The following is a 17035-nucleotide window of genomic DNA, read 5'->3' on the forward strand; positions in this document are numbered from 1 at the left end:
ACATGGTTATTTTGTTTTAAAGCAGACTTTCAAATCTGTCTTTTTTTTGTGTGTGTGTGTGTGTGTGTGTATCTTTGTTAAAGTTCATGACAAAATAATAACTATAGATGCTTTCTGTTCTTGATTCTAGGCCAGTGTTCAGACTTTTCCCTTGAACTAGTTAGGACAGCTAAGCCCTACAAAGTAGAACCTCTTATAAGCATTGTTGTGTTTCTGCAGGGGTGAGTTTGCCTGACTTCTTTCTTTATTTACTTAAAGCAGTTTCCAAACCAGAAGTTTTAGTAAAACTATTAGTGGAGAAGAATACTATTTTATCTGTAGTCATTGTGAACACCTGACTGATTTTGTTTGAAAGGCTGTAGTAGGAGGCGTAGTTGATAGATATCTTACTGTAATGGAAATTGGAAGTGATAAGTAATACTACTTTCATGTTTTTGGCAGGTTTAACTGGTTTAGAGAGATATGGGAATCACTGTCACTACCAGAGGTGGAAGCTGCTGTACTGAGTAGTCAGGATGCATGGTTCCCCCTTGTGTCCCTGATTCTATTTCTTTTTGGGACAGGCATTGCCTACTGGAGTGGAGTATTTTTCTCTACATCTCTGAGACTCTTCTCTTCATTATGGTTGACTCTGATGAGGTAAAAAACCAATATGCTATACAATTACGCTCTTTTAGATGACTGTGAGCCTGTCCATTTTTTTTTTTTCTTTTTGCTTCAGCGTGAGTGTCAGTGCTTGGGCAGACTGAATTCTGCAGTTTAGTTCATACACTATTTAAGACATTGGGGTTTGTTGGTGTTAAGTATGAGGATTGCCTCATAGTCCTTATTCCACATCTCCAAAAGGCTGTTATACAGGTTTTCAGTTTTGTTTTTGAGGAAAGCTTGTTGGGGAAAAGAAAGCAACTGAACTATTCCCTTTTCAGCAGCTCAAAAAATAAATGCATATGTTTAGAAAAGAGAATATTAGCATTGCAATCCATGCCTCATTATTCGTATTGAATAAACTGCATTAAAGAATACAAGCAGGTTTGTAAAACAAAAATTTATTGGATGTTCGCTTCATTCTACAAGACCAATGAATTTTATAGAACAAGTGTAAGAACATAGAATTAATGTTTTTGCTTGTACAGATGAGTATTCAAATATGAAACTGGGTTTAAAAAAAGCAAGGAAGATAAAAAGATTTTGGAAGAGTAAATGAGTAAATTGGATAACATGCTTAGCTGTTTTAAAGGTTTGACTGTTCCGACATTGATAGCAGTCCTCAGCTAGATCTGAGCCAACTCTCTGTCTCCAGGAAGTCGGCTGGGATGCTCTTTACTCAGAAAACATCTGCCAAATGAACTCTTTCTGTTTACATCAATAGCACTTCTGGTCTTATTCTACCAAATAATAGATCTGGCACCAGCTATTTCTTCAGCCTTCTTCGTAAATTACAGTGGATGCTTCAGTATTAGTTTTAAGTGACAAAGTGATGAACTTCCAAGTTTCAAAACTGTTCTTCCAAACTTTTTAAGGGTGTTAGCTCAATTCCGGCTGTTTTCATTAAAGCTTTTACTGGGCTCTTCAAACCCAGAGAATGTCTTGGGCAAAGGCAGGAAAATAAGATTTTTGTATGCCTGCCTGTAAGTCAGGTGGTTCAATTCTAGTGCCTTACACAGTTTTTGATCTACCCCTGAATTTATTGAAAAAAATCCAACCCATTTATTTTCTGTAAATCTCCCTAAAGTAGATAGTATCACTTGACTTTTACTCAATGTTTGGAAATGATCTGATGTAGACAGCAGCAAAGAATTTGTCACTTGCTGTCTGTGGGATTCTTTGTTCTAGGTCAGCTAGACTTCTTTTTGTGCCTATTTTTCGTAGGCAAAAATTTTCAATATTTGCTGCAAAGGCTTTTAAAATTGTATTTTCCAAATAATGCTTTTTCTGTTTTCACTGTCTACTTTAATACTGGAATATCCCCTGAATATCCAAGTAGTACAGACTTTTTCATGGTTGTATTGTACTTCAACTACTGCAAAAGTGGGGAATCCCCACTGCATTCCCCTCATTGTCACACCTTCCCAGCTCGTCTTTGTCATTTCATATTCATACTTGTCTCTTAGTTGTACCAGTTGGAATCTGGACACTGAAAATAAGCTTTTCTGTGTTTCTCAGGCCGTGAGCAAGCAGAAATTCCTGTCTAGGAAGAATGCTTTCACAGAATTAATCTCTTGGAGCCTTACAGTTGTGTACTGCTGTACTGCCACTGAATGCTGCAGTGCATTAACATTTGTAGTAGGAGACACTTTCATGATGCAGCTGTGCAGTAGTAAGACAGAGTAACTCAGTGACTGATGCAGACCTACAGTTAGCATTAGCTAATGTTTTATGTTCATCAGTGTAACCTTTATGTTCCCCAAATGAAGTAAAAATAATACATTAGTTACAGACATACATTCTAGGAGGTATAAGCTTGTTTTGTTAGTGCAAAGTAGCTTATGTAGCAGTTGGTATGTATGTTAAAATTTGTCTAACTTTATTTTTCCGCTGTTTAATCAATATTCAGGAATAATTTATTCTTTTCAGTCATTCACAAAACAGAATTATGCTTTGATCTTTGTAGGTGTGACATTGTTACAGTAGTATAACAGCAGTTTTGTTTTATTTTTTTAGGCCTACTGTACTTCAAAAAGATAAGTTGATTACACCCAGAAGACTCTGTGGGGTGTTATCCCTTGCTGTGCTTAGCTGGACCACTTGTGGTGCAGTTGCTGTCTTCATTATTTATCTTCAATACTTGTTTAAGGTACTGAAAAGCTAAATATGTTGAATTTATAACTGCATTCAAAATTCTGTGTTGCGACGGAGGGAAGACACAGTCACTTAATATGAGTGATCAGCAGACTTCATTTATTGTACCTTACAGTCACCTCTTATGCCTTGTTATAATTAGCTCATACATATTACAAAAGTTAAGCTCATTATTGGTTAGTTGCCTAAATATCAAGCCTCCCCCTAGTGTCTCTTCTGTAGTTATCTGTTCCCACCTGCAACATTCTTTTCCCACCGCGATCTTCCTGTTACTGTGTAAATTTTGCTTTACTTCAGATAAGCTGAGAGCGATGTGCATTTTTGTCCAGCCAGCTGGACTATGTCTATGAGACCTTTTTCAGCTAGCCAGTTATCCACAATTCTGTATGCTTTGAATTAACCCCATGTTAAAAGCGAAAATACAGATTACTATTTTTCATGCTTAAAAGGAAGTTATTATTTGTGTACTTGAAATATGTCTTTTTTGAACTTATCAGACTCTTCATGATTTTGTATTTTTTAGAATTATTTTTCTTCTTCTCATACCACTTCTTCCAAAGAAATGTATGGTCCCATATGCCCACCACAATAATGCGCATAATTGCAATTTTTAACTTACGGACAGGTAATGTTATAAGATCAAAGACTAATAATTTCCTTGAAGAGAAACTTTAGCAAAGGGAGGACTTGGAATGTTCTGTAGAGTTTTTTCCATCTTTTAAGACTTTTCACAAATCTTTATGGAGTAAAAGGAAGGAGGGTGGATATATTGTAGAATTAGGGTAGTCTTAATGTCTGTCTAACCTGGTCCCTCGGGTAGTGCCACAAAGATCCATACTTAGTCCCTGCCATTCAGTTTCCATGGTTTTCCTTGCATCAGAGTGTCAAACTTCTCTGATTCACCCTATGGTTATATAGCTGTTAATTCAGCTACTATACTTGGCTCTACTAGGGAAACGTTGGAGCATGCATCTGCGAGTAGGGGCACAAGCAGAGCAGCTTACAGGTGGTCTGAAGCAGGTAGATGGCAGCTGAAAGCACAACCTGAGAAACAGCGCTATCTCTAATTGAACTCCCTGTCACATAAGGTTACCCTGCGAAGGATGTTCCCATGCTGATGTTACTCCTGCTTCTGCAGTAAATCTCTGACGTGGGACTTTTCCTATGTGGCCTGTTTATGGGTTTCTGCAGAAAATGAAGTAGAACTGAATTAGCAGAAGGAGGTGAGGAATATGCAGATTTTCTGCTCTGTATTCTCTGTCCAGCACAGTGGAAAGGGAAAAATCAGAGCAGCGTTTTCTCTCTGTGCTTGGAAATCCTTCCTTAATAGAGCACTTTGGATGCTGCTGATGAGAAAGGCAGAGGGAGTTCTTGCATTGCAGCTCCACTGGGGCCCTGGAATCATCTAGCTATAAAAAGGGACAAAAAAAAATTAGCCCAAATTTGTTTTACTTCTATACCACAGCTTTTGCATGAAGAAATGTCGCTAAAAAAAGCGGAACTGTTTGTCTTACAGGTTATAAAACTGCATGTGAATGTAAGAGCAGAACAAAACATGCTCACTGGGGTAAGACTGTTTCTTGTTTCTGTTCAAAACTGTGACCAAAAATTGTTTGGCTAACTTATGCATTATGAATTGTTATCATCTCGCCTTGGTAGCGTTAGGTTGTGCTGTGCGTCACTGGATGGCTGTAGTTTACTTACTGTGTGCATGATGTGAAAGAGAAGCGAAGACGTGAGTAGCCTGCTCTATCACGTATGACTGTTGCATTCACTGTTCAAGGTCACTGCAGTGTGAGCTTGTCTGAAGTACATTTAAGAAGGAAACTTACTCTCTGAATACATACAGAATAATAGGTTTGGTCTAAATTTTGGTATTTGATTATGCATGCCTTATCTTAAAAAAAATATAAAATTTCTAGATAATAATCTTTACTACAGGTAAATATTTTTTCCAGGTAGGTAGTTTGTGGAGTTTAGTGGTGTTTTTAATCAGGAGATGACAAATAGGATTTATTTGATGGATATGGATTGTGACCCCAGTAAACTGGAACTGTTTAAAAAGGAGTGAAGAAGCACTAGGTTTCATATACTGTGAATTTGTTTCTTTTTCAATTACTTTAAGGTATAGGATCAAAGATGTAAGCAGGTGTGGGTACAGGAATATAATAATTACCTGTTCCTTTTTGCAGACATAGAACATAGTTTAAAAAACAGTCTGCCAGAAAAAGTTGTTGACGGTTTTATTTGGGTTTCTTTGAGTGTTCTTTGTGTGTTTAGTTTTAAATCCTCTCCTTCTTTCATCTTCGCATAATTTCGTTTTGTTTCATTTGTGGGCTTTTCTCCCCCTGTCACTGGAAGTTAGCTGCTTCCAACTTGTTAGCTTATCTTTGTTGTTTATTCCTACAGCTAATATTTTACTCCCAGTTGTGTTACCTCCTGTATGTTTTTCCATGAATAATCATCTGTGATTTGTGCCTGTATACCCCTTTATTTCTGTTCTTCCTCCTTCTAGGAACTCCATTTCTTATCACTGCATTGGTGTCAGGGCATCTCCACTCTCCATTCTTTTCTTCCAAAGACAGATAAACTACTAGTGTATGAGAAGTTTCTGGTTAAATCTAGATGCTTTAAAATTGAACTACCAAACTCTGCTTGTGATGGCTTTTTGAGGGTTAATTGCAAATTTTCTTCTTAAGTCAGAGCTGGTATGTTCCCCTCCTCCTCCCCCGGAATGGCTTCTTACAAGCCTGTGCATGTTTTTGTGACTTCTGTCTTTTATTTTCAGGATTCAGACCACTCAAAAGAAACTTCGCAGAACTCCAGGATACACACAGTGAAAAACCAGAGTTTGATGGACAGTATTTCAGAAGCAACACAATCTCTTCCCAACAGTACGACTGCTGAAGCCGTTAACAGTCTTAAGATACACATTACAATTCTCAATTTACTCACGTGGATTGTGCTGCTGAACTTGCCATCTTTAATTTATTGGTTAAAAAATCTCAGGTACTTCCTTAAATTGCCAGTAAGGTAGAAGAAATGAGTATGAATCTTTGAAGCAATAAAAATTGCAACTGTTTGACTCTTTGCATAGAAAAAACCAATTATAATTAACAGAAGTCTTTGATATTATAAGGTAGCTTATAATGTAATGTGGTTTATATTATAAGTAGGTGTTAAGTGAATCAGTGATACATCAAAGAAAGTAATGATTCAGAAAGAATTTTAAATCAGGCTATGATACCGTATGTATTTTATGTATGTTTGTTGTTATTAGCACATGCTTCTTCCTAACTATTTGGTAGCCTAATTTAGAAGTAACATGCTTTCTAAACCACTTCTTCGCAGGTACAATGTTAGACTTGATCCTGATCCATGCAGATCTACAGCTATTATCATCATATGCATTTTAGAAATTCTCATGAATTCAAGTGCTTTGGAACTGAAATCAAGGTACTGTAGCCTAATACCCAATTTTTGGTTTTCTGCTTCTTTCTTACTACTTCCATTTGTGTGGTAAAACTTAATTTGTGCTGCACAGACATGTAATGGTTCAGCCTACATAGAGATTCATGAACTCATATGGTTAAATCTTAAGGACTAGGTAAAATGCCTCCAAATTACCTGTAGTTCAGCTAAGTGGAGAAAATTACCTGTATTTACCACATGGACTTAAATTATTCGCTATCATAGCAATCAGTCTCACAAAGACTTCTTTAACTGTGACTTCGTCATTCATAATTCATTGAATCCTTCCAAATATTACAGAATCATCTTATGTTTAGCAATTACTGTTCGAAAGTTACATGGAGAAGTGAATTTTAAACCATTATAGTTATGTTCTTGTAACTCCTCCTTATGGGCACACTTTTGGCAATGTAACATGCTTTCTATTGCATTAAGAAGTTTAGAGCACTTGGTTTTGTTGACAGGTAGAGCATTTCTTGTTCATTTATAAAATTAGTGCCTTGTGAAAGACAATAATAAGCAATGTAGTTTATCCTTCTGACCAGTACCTGTTATCTCAAACGGTCTAAAACATTAAATCTTTCTTCGCTACAGAGAACTTATTTCTAAATTAATATTTAGAATATTTTAAACTGACATTTTATTAGCCTTTTTGAAAAATTGGTCTTGCTTATGCATTGTTATTGCCCTTGCCCTTTAGACCTATTAATTCAGTTTTATAAATTAACAAAGCCTTGAAATATATAAATTAATTTTCAAAAGGAAGTGAAATATGGTATTTGCCTACCTTCTGCATGTATGGCTACAAAAATGGCGATTTTTTCTTTATATTCTTACAGTAAACTCTTGAAGATCGCAGCCAAAGTTCCACTCCCTTTGTCTGTTGCAATGTTGGCCTTTGGACGAATGCATTTATACAAAGTACCACACTTTGTAACGTTTTCTCTTCTTCTACATGTGCTGTGTTGTATTGTGTAATGTTCATTATGCATACGAAGAACAGTGCAGCCTAGAAACTTAACACTGGAGATGGGGAAAAACTCAACAAAGAAAGGCCTAGATTAATATCATCAGTAGTTTACATTGTGTGGGAAAGAAGACAGAACTGTGAATACTTTGAGAAGTTCATGGTTCTGTTCGTGTTGCTTAGAAAGATTTCATGGTGTTTATTTCCTGACTGTGAAACTCTGTGTGTGTGTGTGTGTGTGTAAGCACATAAATCATATCAGTGTAACATCTCAATCTGTTTGCCTTGTAGACACTTCAATTTTTCACTATACTTCTCTGTTGAAACAGACTTTTTTTTTTTCCCACGCAGTATGCCATACGGTGCGTATGTTCTGAACTTGCATTTCTTGCAGGTCTAAATTATGCTGGTTAAAACTCAATACGTTTCAAGCACACTGTGACTATCACAATAACTCCACAGCCACGTATACTTTTAATTATTTTATGCTACATTTGAAAGCTGCCACAGTTGTGTCTAGACAAACTAGAATGTACTGCTTATATAGAATTGTTATTTCTATCAAATCATTTGTTCAATCAGTGTGAGCTGAACATTTTTGAGATTATTGAAAGTCTTACACATTTTACTTTTTGTGAGAGTGAGAAAACAACAATAATCTGTGTAGCTTTCTATTCAGGAAGGATACCAGCAGATTCATAAACAATTTGCTGTAATGTTGTTTTAAAACATTGTCAGATTTCTCTGGAATTTTCTCAATTCTGAAACTACTTCTTGGACCTTGTCCATATGTAGAAGCTAGCAAACGATGTATGGTGTTGTGAGTTTACAGTGCAGCTGCTGTATCGCACTATATCCAAGTAGGCAAGGCAGGTTTTTTTTCCTATTGTAGACAGAGAATCAACAGTCTCATAATAGATATCCATACATGAAATTAATATGGAATAGTTACAACACTGTAAATTCATGCCCTGCCACACAGGGCTAACTTCCTCACATGGACAAACTCTTAGTAATAGTGGGAAATACTGACCATCATTATTAGCTCTGTATAAAGTATTATCTTAGTGCCTAGATGCTACAGTGACTGCCATTTATAATAAAGCCTAAAATACCTATGTGCAAGGAATCCTGTCCCCTGGGTATGTGTTTTGCCAACAGAAGAAATCTCAGTAGCCGTTAGGTTAAGATGATCTATTGATTCTGTGTAGAGATGAGCCTACTACTTGCTTCTGTGTTAGCTCTCTCCACTCTGTCCGAGATACCTGTTATCTTCATATGAAAATACTAGACCAGCTTAATCATCTTATATGAATACTAGGAGGAAATCTGCTACCCACAGTCAAAGTATATTCTTGATATATAGCAGTACAGCTAGCCTGACCCATTAATTTTATCGTATCTCATTAATCTTGCCTGAAGTGCCTCAGTTAGTTCTAGCGCGTTGTTAGGGCCAATTAAATTGAGCTGGCTGGAAGGCTTCATTCACACAGTGACTTTCTGAAATGAAGGACAGATGTGAAGTAAGCACGTGTTTTGTCGTCTTGTATCTAAGTCAGCAGTTGAAGTTATCACCGAGTCACTAAAACTGCTTTAACTGAGTAAGACTATTGTAGTTAACCAAACCACTGTCGCTGCTATCAGTAATCTATATGCTGGCGTTCTAAGTCTTCACCTTTTCTAAAAAAAAAAAGGTTCAATTATACACAGTGTTTGTAAATCAGAAGTTACTTGAATAGATTATATCATGATACTTTCTAATCAAGTGTATGCTACAGTATGTGTATATAAGAATTTGTGTGTCTAAATATACTTGTAGCTAAATCTACCAGTTGGTTTAACCTAAAAATTGCTGTCCAGACATAGAAGAATAGTTTCTCTACTTCCAAATGGCTGTGAATGAAAGATGGTGGCAGAACTGCATGGGGGCTGGTAAAAGTCCGTCTGTGAGATGTGCAGGGTCTGATTTCTGTGGAAGATAATGTTCCTTGGCCTTCGTGGTCCTTTTGGCTTACTACTGTCTGTAACTTCTGATTTTGTTTTGCTATCTTAATGGGCTCTTTATGCACAAATCCATTTGTTGGAGGTGTTGATGGAATAAAATAATAATCAGAATAAGGAGAGCAAACAGTCTCTGCATGTAGTAGCTTCCAAAATCTGCCACAATGTGAAACTTTACTGAATTACAGCAGCATAGAATAACACCAATTTTTTTCATTTAATGCTATTTTTAAAGCTGGGAATTGTATTGATAGTTGTTACCACCTTTCAAGAAATAGGTTACAGAATCTTGCATATATTGCTACCTGATTTTCAAGTTGGAGGTAGGAATCAATATAATCCTGAGTCTGGGATCCCGGATGACAGAATTTCTCACATTTCCCTCGAGGCTGCCTTTTTTCCGAGATGGTTTGCCTTCACTGGGGAAAGGAGGGGAAAGCCTTACGGCTGCTTTGGATTTACATGCATTCTGTGTCACTTGCTAGATGAAAACTGTTCTGTGTTGCACGTCTGGGTTTTGCAGTGATTGTGGACTCTGTAACCTCAGCTGTTTGAGACATTAGGTGTCTTAATCCCAACTAGATTTTTTATATAATCAGTGAAGGGGGACAGGATGAGAACAAGTCCAGAGAATGATTTGTCCCGTTCTAAGAGAGGATGAATAATCCCGCTTGCTATTCTGAAAAGGATAAGATTATTTTTTTTAACAGCCTACAATTGTTTTTCAGGTAAAATACAATGATAGTTTTGTTACTTTTCCAGAAGAGGCTTCTGTTACGAGAATCTCTAGTTCTGCCACTGTTCACAATTGCAATCCCAGCAGAAACATAGGCTAACCCAGTATAAATACTTTTAACTGTGTGTATGAGGAAGTGTAAATATTACTGAAATATCCTTTATTATGAATAAGCTACATCTATAAAACAGCTTTTGGCAAATATATTCTAACGTCTTTTAATAACTTCAACTAAATTAAAATTCCAGTTTATTCTTCAAATTGTAGGTTACCTAGGCTGTGTTGGGAGGGGCTCCAAGACACAAATTAACTTGTAACAGATTAGATCTCTGCTTTAAAAGGGAAGATTTCTATTAACATGCAGACCCAAATTCTGTCATTCTCTACTTTTTCAGAAGTGGAGGTACTGATTTGGCAAAAATACTGTTCTTTATCCATGTGAAAGTTCACCACATTCAGATGGAAATTATGCCACATAATCAAGCCTTTAGGTTGAGATTAAGCCACCATTTTTTGGCTTGTACCTCAGGATGCATTCAAAATAAGAACTATTTGTGTGGCTCTTTTCTAATTTTCTTTTTTTTATAAGCTATCAGAAACAGAATAAGAAAATAGGGTAAGAACTTAAAGAACCAAATGTCACTAATTTTAGGTACGGCATATCTGTACAGCAGAATCTTTCTTTGGCAGGGGCAGGGGGAGATTTAATGGAAGCTTTTAGCGACGTCTCTGTACCTTGAATTGCTCTTGAGGTCTATAATCTTTTCTGGTTGATATGATCAAACATGTGTTCCTCATAGTCTTATCATGCTGCAATCATAATAGCTACACCTGTAGCTAACAGTTCATAAAAGGTCTGTATCTGGTAAGGAAAAACTGTTACCTCTTAACTGGCATTACCAAATGTACCTTGAAACTGAATGAATGGGTGTTGTCCAAAGGTGGTATTTTCTGTTTTGATTTAAAAGTTGGTTGCCGTATGTCATGTTTCAGCATCCTGTTAAAAGGATTGGGGTTTGGAGTTTTGATTGTGGTTTTGTTTGTTTTGTTTTAAAAAAAAATATTGCAGTACCTGGAATTTAAGTTAGTATTATTTCTAATATTTAGAGTTCTGCTCTGATTTGGGTTTCGAATAGAGCTGATACATTTAGTCATTCATTCCAAAATATGACCTTGCTAAGTTTTAAAACAAACAAATAACACAACAAAACCCTAAACAATGTAGTAGTCATGTGTTGCAGAAGACATAGAGGCTGCCTGTATGTCTAAGTGAACTTTTCAACTATAACCTAATTGGGCTACCTTTAATGTCAACATTAAAAAAAAAAAAGATGAAATGTATTGATGCTTAAAAAAACCCAAAAGCATTGTTGCTTATGTCAGTATTTGGCATGAAGTCTAGTTTTCCATGTGTTTGCCAGTAACAGGTTATGAACTTGTTACTTGACTTTTTTCTGAAATCTGATACTTCTGCTTCTAAGCTTTGATAGGAGAGAATAAAGTTGATCGTGTGCTGTGAATAAATGTAAACATCTGAGAAGCTTTCATTTGATCAAGTTTATTTCAATACTGATAAGTGTGTTTAGACTTTTGTCTTACTGATGCTGAGAAAAACCCAGCCATTTACAGACCTTCAATACTCTTGAGTTACTGAATATGTTTTTAGAAGTGGTTAAAGTGTCTGTACAATAATTGCACTGCTGTTTTAAGTCACTAAGCTACCAGAAAATTTTTAGCTGTAAAAGAAACTAAATTTTTAATGCTTACTTTCCATTTCGTGATCAATGTTAGTCGCTTAATTTACAGCTTTGACTTTTTACATCTCTCTGGGAGACAATCAAGCTAGGTTTTATAAGCACTTAGCACTGTACTGGAAAAGGTTTTAAAACTTGCATCGCTGTTCCTTTAGGGGAGACCTGCTTTTGTCACCAAAGCTACATGCTGCTCTCTTATACCTCTGGAAATGTGTGCCAATGAATGACAACTGAAAACAGATTCATTTTTATGTTGAAGTAAAATGGGGTTTTGACCTTTTTTTAGAGCCAGAACTTTAAGCTAGTATTCATAATAGAAACCTTAAAATCTCTAAAAGCTTATTTGAAAACCTTTTAAAAATATTTTAATTTTCTGATGTATATTCTTATTTACAGAAGAATGTATTTAAAGCTTTTAATCGGCTCATTTATTTTAAAGCCTAAATAAAATACATAAATTTCATCTTGTTATTAAACATTACTGCTTTTAAAAGTAAATTTTAAGCACTTAAGGAGACAACTCTATAGCCCTTACTTAAGCAAATCTGCGCAGCACCTCAGTTTTTCAAGTATCTAAGCACATAGCTGCCTTGAATATGTGCTTATTGCCTTGTAGCACAGAAACCTGAGTCAAAGCTGTGACGTTTCGACTCCAATTTTGCTTAAGATTTAGGGTCTCATTCTGCATTCTTAAATACTCACACTGTCATAAACAAATCTTGTGAGCGTGGCCTCTGTGCGGTTATTGGCAGGTTGCGGTTTCTGTAGGAAGCGGTGTGGTATCGGAGAGTTTTGTGTCTATGTAGGTCGGGAGTGGCGCATGCAAGCTTGTTTTGCCACACAGCATTCCAGTTCCTCCTTCCATACACAGGTATCCTTGGTTTGCGGTGTCCTGCCGCTGTCGTACTAAACGGAACGTTCGCAGGAACAGTGACTGCCCGAGTGAAGTTAAACAGCGGCTGCCTTGCACACTGTTGTGCTATTGCAGTTTTGCATGTTTGTTGAAATACCAGCAAAGACACTTTTTGCCCCTCTGACTTAAATAATTTCAGGGCATATATATTAAGTATTGAACATGCAAGTGTGTTGATTTTTAGTTTTATAAAATGTTAAGTGCACTATTTGGGGACCAGTTCAGGCTTCAGTTATTTTCCACTTAAGTCATTTCAGACTGCAGCACCTGACAACTTAAATATTTTACAGAAGTCTACAAGTAGTTAGACATGACATGTATAATTAGAGTGCCAGACCAAAACTGACATGTGAAATTATCCACTGTGACTTTAAACTTGTAGCTTTCTAGAGCAAAAAAAAAATTAAAAATACTGTGCCTTAAACCAGTTAATTAATACACTTTAATACACTTTAGCTGTAGCCTGTGGACTTCTGTAGCCTTACATTTGATTTTTGAAGTTGACCAAATATGTGTGTGGATCATACTGAAACTTGGTTTGGGGAAAATACTGTAAAAAATTTTTGACCCCCTTTTTACACATACAGAAATGAAGATTTATGACAAGTAACAGTATATTTGTGGTTTGGAATCACACCAACCAAAGTCCAAAAGTTATAGCTGAATTAATTTCTCAAGTCTTTCCATTGTGACTAAAAGAAAAATAAGGAAGGAAAACTAGTCTTATATCTGTCTCGACTTGGAAGTGTGTGAGTCAAATTTTTTTTTTTAGGAAATGTTGTTCTTTAATTTCTTCAAAATAAAAACCAAAATTCTCTAATTGTAATTTAAGCAAAATACTGTATTTAAGCCATTGAGTATCAATATTTATGCCAGCGTGAGAAGAAAACTGAATGGTGGTGGGATTGGTTAGTTCTATTAAAGGTCCAGAAGTTTTGAATAATGGACTTCACTTTTTTTTGAAAAATATTCATATCTAAAACTCTGAAAGGTTTTAGGGGGGGGAAGGTCTATACCTTCTGTTCTTCTCAGTTCATTAAAGAAAACCAGAAATAGTCACGATCTTAAAATCTTGGTTTGATATAGTATAAGGATTTCTTAAGTATATTTTTGAATACAAAGAGCAGCCACTGGCTTTCCTTATGTGTCTCTGCAGGATTCTTTGTATGTTTTGAACAAATCTTCCCAAATTGTGACTTTTTTCCTCCCAGTATTAGTACCGTGTAACACTGAATCTTGAATAAAGATGCCATCTCAAAGCTTCTCATTGGACTCTGGATATTTAGATATGCACACAAAGTCACTGCATGTCAGATATCCAAGTAATTGTTTGAAGCAATACAAATCAAAGTTATTAACCTTTTATTGAGAACTAACTTGAATGTGGCTACTACAATGCTGCTGACACTGTGGCACAACAGATAACATGCAGGTTTTGTGTCTTCCCTGTTACTTCTGTATGCTAGTTTAGGATTTATAAAATCTCTCATTCTGGTGACCTAACTTCTTTCTTTTGTGATGATGTTGTTTCAGTAACCTAGCCATTGCTAATTTCCTAGCTACAGGAATATTCTAGTATTAACATCACTGAGAGAGCAGAACTACCTTTAAGGCTTTTATGTATTATGATTAGTCTAGAAAAACTGTAACCTAGGTTTAGTAACTTGACTCCCTACTTGGCTTTTAATTGTTTTTCCAAGCACAAAGACAGAATAATGCTGGCCAAAATACCTGTTTTGGGTAATGAGGTGTGTGTGCACACTGGTTTTTTGTTTTGTTTTAAGAGGACTTAAAACTTTGAAGAACACATGTAATTTTGGAGAAAATCTATTGCTTCACAAGCAACTGGGTTTACATGTTTTTAACTTCCTCTTTTTCACTTCTTACAGAGCTAGTGTAAATCTGGTGTTGTAGGTGGAGCTAACTCTACAAGAGATGTTGACGGGGTCTTACCGAGAAGTTTGACTAATGCTATAATAAATTATTGTCCTTATTAAAATGCTTATAACTGAATTCTCAGATACAGGTCATGCAATATGCAATAAGCTTTCGCAAAGGTCTTGTCTTGTGAGATGCTGAGAAACTTTGGAGAATAGGTATCTTCAGCTAATGTTGAAATTGCTGAAATCTCAGAATCTTTTAAAACCGTGCTTTTAGATACTGGTACTTTTTTGTTGAAGTAGAGGGCAACTTGAGTGGGAGCTACTCTGGGGTGTTTGTATTCTGTTTGATGGTTTCCCTGTCTTCAGTATATGCTTCACTTTTTTTTTTTTTTTTTTAAACCTAAGCATGCATGACTTCGAGTACACTGTATAGCATATGCTTTGTTAAATAAACACTTCTGTATACTTTTGTATGGTGTTCTAACATGGTTGCATTATACAAATGGTTGTAATTCACAAAAAGTGCCACTTACTGGTCATACTCTGTAGAGTGTTGTGAATGTTACTTGTACTTCTGTTGTACAAACATGCTAATGAGTGTCGTGATGAATGTTTGCCTTTAGTCTTTGCTCAGGTACTCATGTGGAGCAGTTTGGTGCTTTTCCTTCTAACTTGTAATACTTGGGATTCTAAGCAGAAAATAAAACTAGTGAACAAAAGTGTTGTGGTTAGAGCAGTATTTTAAATAACAGACACTTTTTTTTTCCCCATCTTAAATGCAATAAAGATCATACTTGAGGAAGATTCTCTCAATATCTTGAGTCGCGTACCTTAGGCTGCTATACCTGCCTTACTATCATGAATGGGAAATGCAATAAAATGGAAAAGTTTGGTGAATAATATAGTTTATACAGAGCATCATGTATAAAAACTGTCCTCAGCTAAACTAATCTGGTTTAAATTTTTACCTTTTTGAAGTAACTTGCGTGAAACTGAACAAATGACGCTATGAGCATTTTCAGCTTCAGTGCAATTTAATTCAAACATATGGATATTACTTACTGTGCCATAAGGGCTATATAATTAGTATAGCCACTTTCAAAAGATTCGGTTTACTGAAGACGTGTGTCTACATACCTACTTTGTCAAGAAAACCTAGTGCTTAAATTTGGCTGCATTAAAAAGGCAGCACACTAGCTTGGAAAACATTTGTTAAACTAGTTACTGTCCTCAAAGGAGGATGCAATTTTGTTCCAATAGTGTAACTATACTAATAATATTTGAGTATGACTCTGTTGCAGTTACATTTGACTTTCACTGAAGGAAAGAGCTATAATGAAATTATTTAACAAAAAAAACCCAAACAAAAAAACACCAAACCCCACACATTAAAATGAGCACTAAATCTAACCAGACTTTTCACTCAGTTTCTCAAACACTTTTAGCTCAGGAAGCAACAATACAAATTTGTAGGCTTTTGTTTTTAAGAGGGCTCACAGAAAATATAAGCTGATTGAGTATCTTGCATATCTGCATGCTTCGTCAGTCAAACCAAACTCTCTAAATTCTTGCAGTAATAGAATTTGTTTCAAATTTACAGATTTCTTTGCTATGTTTTACTAGCATATATTCCCCCCCCCTTTTTTTTTTTTCTTTCAAAATAAAAGTAATAAAAGAATTGGAGCAGGTGTGTGTGTGTGTAAGAAAACCACCTGCTGTTCTGGCCTTTTTTTTACCTTTTTTTAAAGCTAATTAAAGAACTAAAATCTAATCCCAAGCCTTTTCCCTTTCCTGTCACTTCCTCTAGTGGAATGTATTTCTACTTCTGGTTGACTTAGAAGGTAAATTACACACAAAATTAAAGTAGAAATAAGTATCTACCTAGAAAATCAACAAAGTTCCCTTGCACTGGGGCCTGCCTTTTTATAAGTTCTTCTGTTGCTGCTGCTGTTCTGGTTCTTGGGTCTACTCACTGGAAGTTGTCTATTATGAAAAGTAATTGATGGCTTTTCATGGATTTTTCTCTTGTGTACATGTGATTTTTTTTTTTTTTAAATTCCAAGTCTGTAGAATAACATGCAAGCTGGATAAATTGACTTGTGTTTTTATATGTTACTGCAGTTACGAAAATAATACTGCTAGGATTTTGTTTAGTGTGTGGTTAGTGAAGTTCGGATGTTCACAACTTTGCCTGCCTGGAAGGGTGGTGTTATGGTTTTGGTTTGCTTTCAAAGTTTAAACAAAAGACAGACATAAAGCTTCTAGTCAGAAATAAACATCTATAATCTGGAATAAGTTAATGGCCAAAAATCTTTAGTTTAAACATGTCTATTTAGAGCTCTACTTTATGTGATACTAACTGAAGTATCATCTAAATAGTGGAGAGAAGACTTAAGCAAATCTTAAGCAAAAAATCTGAGCAGCTGTTAGATGAAGAATGCTATGAAATAAAGCCCAGGTTAATTAGCATAGCCCTCTTTGCAGTCTTTGTCTCAGTTTCTAGTCTGATGG

At 35.8% G+C, this 17035-nt stretch overlaps 1 protein-coding gene across 4 annotated transcripts in view; it reads left to right on the forward strand.

Moving 5' to 3' along the window:
- The window catches only part of PGAP1 (post-GPI attachment to proteins inositol deacylase 1), a 38841-nt gene extending 25787 nt beyond the window's left edge, over window positions 1–13054 (forward strand). For all 4 annotated transcript variants that reach the window (XM_055717956.1, XM_055717957.1, XM_055717958.1 and 1 more), the window contains 7 exons: window positions 131–221; window positions 442–639; window positions 2662–2794; window positions 4316–4366; window positions 5588–5808; window positions 6151–6255; window positions 7110–13054. In XM_055717956.1, the coding sequence (XP_055573931.1) occupies window positions 131–221; window positions 442–639; window positions 2662–2794; window positions 4316–4366; window positions 5588–5808; window positions 6151–6255; window positions 7110–7248 (938 nt within the window). In that variant the 3' untranslated portion in view covers window positions 7249–13054. The remainder of the gene's footprint in view (window positions 1–130; window positions 222–441; window positions 640–2661; window positions 2795–4315; window positions 4367–5587; window positions 5809–6150; window positions 6256–7109) is intronic.
- Window positions 13055–17035: the final 3981 nt, after the last annotated feature.

The sequence above is a fragment of the Falco cherrug genome, chromosome 8 (assembly GCF_023634085.1).
Source record: "Falco cherrug isolate bFalChe1 chromosome 8, bFalChe1.pri, whole genome shotgun sequence".
In the NCBI taxonomy this organism is placed as follows: Eukaryota; Metazoa; Chordata; class Aves; order Falconiformes; family Falconidae; genus Falco; species Falco cherrug.